We start from the raw sequence: 12,502 nt of genomic DNA, 5'->3' as shown, positions 1-12,502 counted from the left end.
TTTGGCATATGTACTAGTATATGGGTGGGTGCGCACCGTGCGGGACTGCGGGTGGTGCAGCAAACTTACTGTAGCGCAATAATCCTCAGGGGGGCGCTGTATCTCCAGCCCTTCACTGTCTGAGAGTGCTTGACATGAAAATGTATAGGCGTCGTTGAGCTATTATATTGTGGCTCACAGAAAAAGTGAAACCAAGAGTCTCTTGTCCAACGGACAAGTACATTTAATGCACTTTTTATGTCCGGAAAGATTGTCCCGGACAAGCCTTAATGTCAAGCCCTGCACTATATGCCTGCATGTTTGTGTATAAACAGCCGGTAAAATGAATGTTGATATAAAGACATAATTATAGGTAGAATAAGTATATGTAATTATAGTTGCTTGTGCTTGTGTGTACTGGCTATACATTACAATAAGCGGAGGGTTCCTCTAACGACAGTGGGTGCCCACCTTAGAGTAGCCTATATATTTGAAGGTGCCCACCCACCCGCCCCGCAACTTATTATTATTGGCTTATTATTTTGCCAGTGGGTGCTTCGGCTCCTGCGCACCCACGGAGTTGACGCCGTTGTTAGTGTGTGAGTGTGTGTGTGTGTGTGTGTGTGTGTGTGTGTGTGTGTGCGTGCGTGCGTGTGTGTGTGTGTGTGTGTGTGTGTGCGTGTGCGTGCGTGTGTGGGGGGGGGGGTCATTAATGATTTAATGTGGCCTAATTGATTGAAATTCATTTGTTATGGTAAATTGTCAAACTAATTTATTCTAGGGGGGTGGACCCGATATTTGAGAACCACAGAGAATTAGAGAATAGCATTAAGCAACAAGCAAGGTGACGTTTGAAACGGGGGGTGGTCTGTGTGTGAGCAAGTGTTCAGTAGGCTCTGCTCATTCATACAGGGCTCGTATCATATAGCGCAAACACTCACAAAACGGATCAGCCGCAGAGACCGTCTCTCAATCACGTCTATCCAGCAGAGTCCCATTTGTAGATCTGCGAGGCGATCAGCACTAGTGGACGGCGTTGCGGCTTGGTGAGTAAACGTCGTTCATATTTCATAATAACTTCGCCTTTGACCATCCTTCCGTCCTCATAATTATGCTTCCTTTCCTTCCGCGTCTCTGTGCTGCTCTGCCGTAGCTAGTAGCTACGCATTATCATCATCATGGCTGCAGGGGTCGAAAGAGACGCCGCGTCTCGCAAGGTCCAAAAAGAAAACCTGTGTGAAATATTGCGCCGACGTAATGACTGTGTGATAACATGTCCATCCACGTTCAGACAGGCATCACAGTGTTTACGTTGATAAAGTCTCACACATCCTCTCGTATGTATGGCCTAGTAGCCTATAGTTGGCACGTACGCCATGGGAAGCAATGTATTATGTGCATATGATAAACAATGTCCGTTATTGTTTATTATGAAACTGAAATTAAGCAGCGCCACATTAGCCTGGCTGTGACATTCCTCCTCTCTCAGGCATTCTTCTGTCTGTCGTTTTCACACTTGGCCTTTTTACGTTTTCAAAAGGCTGTTGCTAAGAATCCTTTAACTTATCGGTACTGGTATGTTGGAAAACATAATGGATTGATGTGGTAAACTATAACAATAGGCCTACATTTGTGGGCAAAAGTCCCAAGGTATAAAGGTCATTTGCTCACATCCATTGTGTTGGCTGTAATGAAGTTATTATTGGGTCAAATTGTAGGTGACATATGGGGTTGGGGGGGGGGGCGGTGCACGTTACATCTGTTTACTGTGTACTACCTGAGGTGACAGTGACAACAGTGACTGACAACCCCCCCAGGGGTGACACCTCTTCAGTGAAGGTCATTAATTAATTAATGGAGTTATATGTGCAGGTGGAGCACCATAGTTGCCAGTCGTCTTGTCCATGTGTGGAGTCAGGGACTGAGGTCATGCAAACCCAAAGACCGTCCACGTCGAATTTGGATTGGCATTATAGCCTGCATAATCTAGGCTACTGCGGCGATTCACGAGAATGATGATCAGAAATGAAATTATATTAAAACCCAGTCCCAGTGGTTGGAGACTTGGAGTTTACCGCGCGGTTAGAAGACAGGGGGGTGTTTGACACATTCCCCCCCGTCGTTCTATAGTCTGAGTCTTGAACCAGTTTGAGGACACGTCGCTCGGTCCAGCAAAGAAACAAACATGTTATAGCAGCATTATTCTGATAACCAAAACATCACCTGCCCTAGTGTTGTTGTGTGAAACCGCCATGGGGCATTGCGACACCGTGGTTCATTGCCTACTATTGTGAATGAACCGGAATGAACGCGCATTGCCGGTAAGGTCTGTTTTTTTTGCCCGGCACACCGCGGCGACCTTTCCCCTAGTTTCCAGCAGCACAGGCGGATCATGTGATGTGGAGGAACCGGCTGCATGGCTGGGGGAAGGGAGGGAAGGGAAAGAAGCCGGCACCGGCTGCCTGCTGGAAAGGCACCGCACGGCACGGTCAATATCCTCGGTGCTCATTTCAAACTCGATCTGCAGAGGGTCAAAACACTTTCAAGAATTTTCAAAAATGCACAAAAATAGCAGATGTAGCCTATAGGCTAGGCTGTGAGCTTGTCTATAGATATATTTTATATATAATTACGCAAAAAAACCTGACATTCCTGTTTTAAATGGGTTAAACGGAACCATGCAAATGGACCCGTAAGTAATTATACCTTTATGGTTCCTTTTGGATCAATTTGGTACCATCAGGCTGATCAGACTCGCAGGTACATGCTGATGATGATGGGGCAAAAAACCCATTGCAGAGATGCTGTATTGACTTGCTTATGCACATCCAGCGGTAATAGGCTAGTACTGAGTAATTGCTGAGTAATTACTCTTTATGGTTGAGGAGGAGAAGCAATGCACCCAGGCCAGGGTCAGGAGAGTGCATTATGTTAGTGAGTGTGTCAGTGTGACCAGTGAGTGTGGGATTGCAAATAGACACACAGCACAGCTTTGTTGGATATGTATCTGTGTCTTCTTTGTTTATCATCTACAGAGTAATATTATGGGCACATGGGGGAAAGCCCATAGGGGTGGCGGCACTGCGGCAGGCACACACATGAGGAGAAAACCACTAAAATCCTATAGACCTCTCTCTAGTTTGGAGTTGACCTCTGCTATCTCAGGCCCTCAGCAGAACCTTCAACTTAAATGCATAGCTTGTAACTTTGCCCTGTGTTACCGGTAATGATAAAGCAATAAATGGTTGTTTATTCATTCCCCTCTAAACCAGTAGGCCATTAGCTACTGGAGTAGTCTGCTGGTGTTATACCTGCAGAAACACACTGCATCCTTGCTGTATTTTGATCATGTTTTCATTGTTTGTTTATGGGGACGTTAAGGCAGGCAAGCTGCCAGACTACTCCAGTGGCTGCAGGTACCAGCAGTGATGACTGCTGCTATAGAATGATGCATGGGTAAAACATGTTTAATGTTATTTTTGAGGGGTGCTATGTTTGTCTTTAGTTCAAAGTTTGTTTTATAAACGCCATTGACAATGATGGGAACATTTACGTCATTTTGTAACTCATTACGTCATATTGTCTTTTTATTGTTAATGGCATTTAATGTTTGTGTTGGCACCGTTTGTTTTACATCACCATTACATCACCTAATCAACATGAGTTAGACTTTAATATATTAGCGCCCCTCACTTCACACGGGTGTGATTTTGTTAATGTTATAGGCAAAAGGTGCACAGCACACCGGTCCTCGTGAGGTGCCAGCCAACGGGAAAAATACTGAATGAAAAGATTGTATAGTCGCACACTCGTAGCTACCAATGGCGTTTATTGAGGACACAGAGGAGAAACCAACGTTTCGGACAGGTATACTGCCTGATACCCTGAAGAAGGCAGTATACTTGTCCGAAACATTGGTTTCTCCTCTGGCAGGCATCTTCCAAAAAGTGAAAGCTTTCTTAACCACATGAACTGTAATGTCTCTATAACCTGTGTAAACTTTAGCATTCCGCGAAAATCGCACAGTTAGGCAAAGGAAGTAGAAGTAATTACTAATCTACTAGTGGACCTATAGAGCCCTTGGAGACCCTGTTCAACTAGTCTATTGGGTTTAAGTGGTTAAATTAGATGTTGAATTATTCAGACATCTATACATTGGTGGACAACATTCATGTAAGAGTCATTGTGGCATTGATTATATTTAATGCAGATTAGCAACCTCTCCAGGGGGGCGAGGTCACCAGTTTGACCACCTGTTCTTCCTTGATTGGGAGTACACAAACCCCCTACAGCAGCTGATTCACACCGCCTACTGTATTTCCAAATGTATACTGTATAGCTACTGTATAGCTAGTAAATCAACCATGTCAGGAAGAGGAGGACTGACCAGCTGTTCTTGTTGAGTGACTGAGAACAGTATAGATTCTATCTGTGCATCATTTGTATTGAGAAGCTCTTCTACACTACAGGAGATGAAGTTTAAAATAAAAAGATAGAGATCAATTCCTGACATGCAGTGATTCTTCTCCCGTCTCTGAACAACAACTTCTTAGTAACTTTTAAGACTTCTATTTAGAGTGCTGCCGGGTATCCTAAAATAGAAAAAGGAAAAAACAAAATTCCATATGGTTTTATTTTCCTTTCCTATATCATGTGTGTATTTGATGTTTCACAGAACTATACTATACCAGTAAGACACCCGAGGTCACGTGCACGCATCCTCCTGGGTGACGGCAGACTGCTGGGCGAGCGCTGGCATTTTGGCATGGGGGGGTCAGATCAACATATGGAATGTCAGAACAGATCAGCTCCATATATGGAGATCTAAGGGTTTGAGGTTTGAGGTCAGATGTAGAGCTGCTGGCCGGCTCCATATATGCAGATCTAGGTGATCCAGTCTTCTCCATGTATGGCTATCCAGGGTTTGATGAGGTCAGTGTTATGATCTTCATATAACGGTATGGAGACGGCCATATATGGAGCATGTCACAAGGCGTGATGGACTGACAACCATATATGGAGGCGTGACTGACTGATCGACAGACAGGTTTTCATGGTAATATGCGACCTGTGGTCACAACAATTAGAGCCATGTGCTATTTATGATTATAATTAGATGGCATATGTCATTATTTAGAGTCTAAATAATGACATATGCCATCTAATTATAATCATACCTGGTATCCTATAGTTTCACTGTATAGATTTTAATTTAAATTAATTTAAATGTAATAAATGTTTTGAGGAAAACTGCACAAACCTACATACTACATAGACATGACCTCATAGACTTTGGCCTGGACTAACACCTGTAGACTATATGGGGGGATTTCCAGGTTTATATGGCACTATGTGCTGATATAAACGATAGACTACTTCCTAATCAGTTACACACACTCACAGTGAAAAGAGAACTAGAAGACTAGAAGACCAGAGATGTTTATACGTGTCAATTACACATATGTAAGACATAGGGCTGGGCAATACATCAATATCATGATCCATGGGATTTTGGAAATTTGGATATCATAATATTGTGATATGGCTGCAGTACAATAAAGTGACTTCAATTTCAGAACTTAGCTGACTGTTCTTGCTCTGTTGCCTTTACCCTCTTAGTTACTATATGGGCATAATTAATTATTAAAAGAAAACCCCACTAGGATCGTACTCATCATAAGTCAACATCACTGCCATATTTGTAGCCATAACTCCACTGCAAGAAATGTACCTTCTGAGTCATTAAGGAGACTAATCTATTTTCTGTTTCATAAACATCTAAGATGGTATTTTGGTATGACAAGTTGACAACCCACATTTTCAATTGAACAAAGTATCTTGACGACCTGTATCATTCATAACATAACTTACATGTCTTGTATTTGTAACAAACCAAACCGCTTAAAAATCGGTTGAGAATTTAGCAAGGTATGGTGATTTTGATTGTGGAGAGACCTTCTGTTTCAATAAACATTACATACTTTGGGCATATTATTATGCATAAGGTAGTGGTACGTACATACTACGTATGGCTTGACCCTCACCATATGGTGGCTATCAGCAGTGGCACAGTAAACATATCCATGGTATCCACGTGTGTCTGTGGGCCCTAGACCTAATTGTGTCTGACACGATGGCCTCTTGGCCTTCTAACTCTGTGTAAACCCTCTTGCTTTCAAATCCAATCACATTATTGCTCGCTCAGATGCTCAGCCCTAGATTACACCATGGAATTGAGTTAGCTGTCATCGTAGTTGTTGAATCCTATAGTGGCTTTGATGTCGAGGAACAGGAGCTGGTAGAGCTGGATATGGGTGATCTGCCCATGCACATTGGCAGATCATCATTCTCATATGACCACAGCTCCACTAAATATGTGACTTGCCCTCACAATGGCAGCCGATCATTCGTGAGAGAAATAGTCACAGGATGTTATGGTAACGCAAGCATCTAACCTTGTGGGGGATCTATACATAATCCCCCTCCTTTTTTTCCTCCTCTACTCCAAATATCTTCGCCAAACACATCTTATGAAGATGTATACTGCAGTGGTTGGTATGTCTAGCCCAGAGCAATCTAGAGAGAGTGGCGACACTAGCGTTGACTCCCATTGTAACAATGGAATGTGGAAGTGCTCATTCTATCTCAATGGGATAGTTCCAATGTGGCGAGATCAAAGCGTGTCGCCACTCTCTTACTATTCCACTCGGGTCTAGCCAACGTATGCACCCCCTACTACATACAGTACCGTGTATGTATGTTTGCCTGTATATAGTGTACTTTGCTCTGCTAACATCCAGCTGTTTGGTGCCCCTTCCCCCAGTGACCCAGAGCAGCAGCAGCCACCATGGCAGAAGCTCACCAGGCGGTGGCCTTCCAGTTCTCTGTCACCCCTGATGGCATCGACGTACAGCTGTGCCACGAGGCCCTGCGACAGATCTATCTCTCCGGCATACACTCTTGGAAAAAGAGGTTCATTCGCTTCAAGGTGAGTAAGAAGAGCCACCACAGGCGTGAGAGGGCAAGACCGTGGCTACAACAGTAGTGATATCTCACTTAACTACACAACCCAAACCCTCTACCACAGTTTAAATTGTGCTTTACCATGCCAACTTAAAACATTGGCGAGATTACTTCAGTAGTTGCGCGGCTGCGCCGTACATTAAAGGAGGATGATTCAGTATATTTTCTTCATACAAACAAACAAACAAAAGCTATTTGCAATTTGTGATAAGATGTCTTACATGCATCTGCAAAGTAACCAAATCTGCGCCACTTTCCGAGATTGCGGATCTGGTACATTTGATGCTTTTGTGTGACACAGTATGATCAAGTATGGCATTCATTTATGGAGAGAAAAATCACAACAAGTTAAATTATTTTTTGTGCTATAGAAGTAGGCCTTACAGAACTGTTCCATGTAATATAATTCCCTAAACCTCTACCAAAGTTGAAATGAACTCAGCAAGCATTTAAATGTATGAATTGGACTGATGGGTTTCTCAATGCTGTTGAGAAATGTGTTTCTTTATTGACTGGGGTCATGATGTGGAGATACAGACATACAGTGCGTTAAATGTCTGCCTGTTTGGATAAAAGAAATCCATCAAGTGCCAAACAGAAGCTCAGTCATTCTAGTGCATCTCTATTTGAGAAACAGTATAAGACATGGGATGCATTCCATGTTACGAAAGCACTAATCTTAGCCCACATCCCATTACAACACAACAGTGGTCCCCAGGTTGATCCTTAGTCAAGGTGGTGGTCCCTGGTTCACAATCAGTTGAAAACCCCTGATCTAGTGAACGCACACCCACATGACATGACTCACATGCCACGGTAACTTTCCTGTCTGTTCTTTGTGTTCTAGCCTTTGGCCTATTTATCTCATCTGTTTACACACACACACAGACACACTGAATCATCCCGACCCTCTGACATGCTAGCGTTTTCACATACAATGACCCTGTTGCTCTTGCTCATTGTTTATCTGATTGATAACCCAAGACTTGCAGGTAGCACGCAGTGTGAACCAAAACTGCTTGTATCTTGTCACTGTCGCGTGGACAGATATTATTTTATGAAAGAGACCCGAGTTGATTTGTTTCCTCCTGCACCAAATCTCAGAAATAGCTGATCTACAAGCTCTTACCGGCTGTTCTGGGCGAATCATCCCCCCCAGGGGGATGATTCAAAGGAAGACATTAATGTCAAATAAAGAGAATCCACCAAAGTGGAAAGAAGAGGCCCTCCAAAAAATATTGGTGCAGGGCAGGAATCAGTTAACCAATTTTAATCTGAGGCATTTCGGCGTGTGGCCTTCATCAGAGCAAATAGATTTTATCAAGTACAATTTGAGGTACTTTTACCTTACATGAGTATTTACATTTTTCGATATTCATACTTTTACTCAAGTGGTTAAACACTTTAACCCCAGCAGCCGTACGTATTGTGGGGAAAGCTTTTGCAGAAAATTGCACATTGGCAAGCTCGTCGATCATCTATTTTCAGCGAGAGCTTTCCCCACAATAGCTGAAAACTGAAAATACACTAGCATAGAGCCCTGAGGGACTTCAGTCAACCATATAGGGTTTCAGTGGTTGACTGTTGCACCGCGCGCACAGCACCTAAACCTGTTGTTGTTTTTCTGTTCCACAGAATGGGGTAATGACCGGCGTTTACCCAGGGAGCCCTGGCGGCTTCATGGTGGTGGTCGTGTCCTACATGTCCGTCAATAAATATAACCTGCTGGATCCCTCCCTGGGGATGTTTACCAAGCTCAGCCGACACATACCTGTTGGGTAAGGCTGCTGGATAAGACCAGCCAGGCACTATGGTGACCTGGTTGTGCTGCGGGCTGGATCAGTACAAAATGCAGTCCTAGAGAATGCGGTCCATTGTCTAGAAAGTTAGTTAAGTTGCGTCTGGGCCCTGGGGTGGTCCTTGAGGGGGTAACAGGGAGACCCCAACAAAATAATTTAATAGAGAGAGAGGGATGGAGACAAGCAGTAGCAGCAACAACTGTACAACTTTCACAACAATAACAATAATAGCAGGTATACAAGTAGTTGAGCGCTGAAGATCTAAGGCTGGCACCGGGGGCAGTGCAGGGGGCCCAGGTAGGGCCGGGCCTTCATTTTCGGGCCTGTTGAGAACTCTACTAATAACTTTGGGGAAGTTGAGGAGTTTGAATGGACAGGTATCAGTCAAAAGGGAGACATCAAAGAGGAAGGATGGGTGGGGAAGGATCAGCATATGGAATGTCAGAACAGGTCAGGTTTTCATAGTAAATGCGACCTACCGTCACAATGAGCTCTTTAAGATACAGTGGTGCCTGGCCATTAAGTGCTTTGTAGGTCAGGTGGAGAATGTGAATTTCTATTCTGTATTTAACCGGTAGCCAGTGTAGATATGCCAATGAAGCAGAGATATGATCTATTTTTCTAGCTCCTGCAGTACACGCACGGCAGCATTCTGGACCAGCTGGACGGTCTTTAGAGATTTATCAGGGCAGCCTGATAATAACGAGTTGCAATAATCCAGCCTACAGCAGATGTAACAAATTTGTCTTTTGGGTCTCGAGCTGAAAAGGTTTTGGAACCCCCTGCTTCTACAGCTTACCTTTACTAATATATTCACTTGTACCAGACACATACGTGTACACGTATGTGTCTGGTACAAGTGAATATATTACACACTACTAACGTAAACAAAATGAGCTGGCAGCTCAGTACAGTACACTGTACTGTACATGATGTCTGTGTTTCCTTTCTTATCAGTGGTGTTAGTGTATTATCCTTTGGTCAAGGGCTCTGTTTATGGAAGCATTGTTATTAATACGTACTCAGGAATTTCATTGCAGTCAATGTTCCACCTGATAGTATTTTGGTTTGGCTTAAGATATGAGTTTATTGCCACGTTAGTCCTATAAAGCACTGTAAAACACACCATCAAGGCTTCCTCCTTGGTACACAGAGTATCACAAGATTGATTCATTTAGCATAAAAAATTAGTTTATTCCACTCTAGATAAATCACCCTCATTGTGTGATAATTACTTCCTCCTCTTTGAACGACTAGACAGACAGGCAGACAGACGCACGCACGGCCTGGTTTTTTAATGCAATGCTATTTTTGAAGGTTTTAAGTGAAAGTGGTTAAATCTGTCTGTGGGGTTTACATATATTGAGCCAACACAAAGTTGGCTCACAGGGGTGAGCCATTTATTAGATTGGCTAATACATTTATTATTAGCCATTTATTTATTATTTAGCCATTTCTTTATTATTAAGCCATTTATTTATTTATTAGTCACAGGGGCCTGTGACTAATATATAAAAACTTTCTGGAAAGTATTGGCGATAAGTGGGCTTAAGTTGTTCTGGTTATAAGCAATGTTTGCGAACTCCTGCCCTGCCCGTGACATTTTTCCCCTTCCCTCTTTTCTCTGTCCCATCTTCTGTGGACTCCAGGCGCTACATATCCACAGACACCCAGAAGGTAGTAGGTGGCGTGCTGGTGGGCACGGGCCTGTGGGTCACCATCATCTTCATCATGAGGAACGCCCTGAAGTGCCTGCTGTCGTGGCATGGCTGGATGCACAGCCGCCACGGCTCTGTGTCCTGGGCCACTCGGATCTGGATGGTGAGACAAGGACCTGTCCTGGGGAGTACGTGGGTTAGACCAGTGGTTGCCAAACCTTTTCATGTCAAGGACCCCCAAATTGACACTCATTAGCCCCGCGGACCCCCATTTGAAATTATATGCCAGGGACCTCCTTAAGAGAAGACTCTAGCAGTGATTCTCAACCCGTTTAATTTCAAGGATTTTAATGGGATTTCTGTGACCCAATTTATATTGTAATATCAAAGTTAATTTAACTCTGAGAGTGTTTAAATGGAACCAAATTGACCCATTATTTTGCTGGGGACCCCCTGGCACTCCCTCAAGGACCCCTAGGCGTTCCCGGACTGAGTTAGACCTCTGCTTTTTCAAACAGTTTCATGTCACAGACCCCCAAATGGAATTGCATTAGATTAGACCATGGACCCTCCCCATTTCAAATGATTCTGTCCTAGTGACCATATGGATTGATTGTAGTTGACAATGTGTAACATTACAGTACAAACTATATTATTCTTGGCAAATCTATTAGGGCTGTTAATATTGATCTTGTGAAGCACATCGTCTCGTTAATGGCTTAGTGTTTTAATAAGATTGCTACTTTCACTTTTTCCCAGTGTTTCGCCACACTTGGATATCTATTCTAAAGTACAACTTCACCACCGAGCACCGCACTACTGATTTGTCTGGCTTTGTTCATAAACTGCACACATATACTTACCTTTGTAAAGATGTAAAGATTGGACAGGGAGGCCAGACAGTTATGTCACTCTGTCTTGATTTGAAGTATAGCCTAATACATTTAAATTAATTGAATTATCCTGTAATTAAACTACTCATGGTTTGGCTGGTGGACACTTGGCTTTAACCATTATCAGTGAAGCATTTATCCCCACTAGAAATGTAATTCCTCCTAGCATTACATCATATAGTCTCTGGCCCCACCAATATTACAGTTATTGGATACAATTATCTTCCAATGGAGCATAATTCACTTTCGAATCACTTTTGAAGGCACGACCATTGTCAGAACGGAGCCATTGTCAGAACTGTGTACATCCACCTTTTGAGGCAGATTAGGCCAATGTTCACATAGATCTATGTGTTTCAAAGACTTCTTGTGACTTGGAGAGGATGTATTAAGATTATCTTGTTGCCTTCATCACTTTATTATGTTAACAACATAACCATAATAATAATAATCGAAATCAGAGTTTACAAGGTGTTCCTCAAAGTCATGCAGAAGTGCAGCAAATGTACATTTTGTATCTACGTTGGCTTATCTAACAAGGAAATAACTGATTATTGATGTGTGCCGATGTGTACGTCTCCAAGGACGGACTATGTCCTGAGCTAGTGGTCTCATTCAGCTTAACCCCCTGGTTAACAATTTACAATTAGGCATTTGGCAAACTCTTATCTGGAGTGATTTACAAGTGCACTGTGTGATCCCATACATTTTAGCTTAGTTTATATCCTTAAGGTCAGTGCTTCTAAAAAGGGTTGCCTGGGGACACCAAGGGGTCAGTCTAACCACTTTAAGCCTATATCCATCAGGGGTCTGCTGGTCTGTGGTAAGATGCATGTATGTTGTCAAACACACTGCTAATTTTTCTCTCCTCTTGTCTCCCCTCCCTGCTGTGCTCTTTCAGGTGTTGGTGAAGTTGTTCTCTGGCAGGAAACCCATGCTGTACAGCTTCCAGAACTCTCTGCCTCGTTTGCCTGTCCCTGCCGTCAAGGACACCTGCAGAAGAGTGAGTTCCACGTGTCCTCTCCGACAGTACTCCAGTACTCCACCGACCACAATACAATACTCAAAGTAGCGATACTCCAAGTGAATGTTTCTCTGTCAAAAAGTGCTTGAGTCCTTCACACTTTAATAATACTTAAAGGTTCAAAAG

The 12,502-nt window shown here is 43.2% G+C and overlaps 1 protein-coding gene across 4 annotated transcripts in view; it reads left to right on the top strand.

Moving 5' to 3' along the window:
- The first annotated feature begins 866 nt into the window (after window positions 1–866).
- The window catches only part of cpt1ab (carnitine palmitoyltransferase 1Ab (liver)), a 35,644-nt gene continuing 24,008 nt past the window's right edge, over window positions 867–12,502 (top strand). For 3 of the 4 annotated variants that reach the window (XR_013963986.1, XM_080762489.1, XM_080762487.1), the window contains exons 1-5: window positions 867–1,025; window positions 6,803–6,967; window positions 8,638–8,780; window positions 10,451–10,622; window positions 12,254–12,355. Coding sequence is in view for 3 of the 4 variants with exons in the window: in XM_080762489.1 (XP_080618615.1) it covers window positions 6,827–6,967; window positions 8,638–8,780; window positions 10,451–10,622; window positions 12,254–12,355 (558 nt within the window). In the remaining variant the exon portion in view is untranslated. Of the gene's footprint in view, window positions 1,026–3,360; window positions 3,436–6,802; window positions 6,968–8,637; window positions 8,781–10,450; window positions 10,623–12,253; window positions 12,356–12,502 lie in introns of all 4 variants that reach the window. The other variant, XM_080762488.1, reaches the window with a different exon arrangement.

Source organism: Protomyctophum bolini (genome assembly GCF_963924005.1).
Source record: "Protomyctophum bolini genome assembly, chromosome: 4".
Lineage (NCBI taxonomy): Eukaryota > Metazoa > Chordata > Actinopteri > Myctophiformes > Myctophidae > Protomyctophum > Protomyctophum bolini.
Note: the sequence above shows the minus strand (reverse complement) of the source record. Positions and strands in the feature narration are given on the sequence as shown.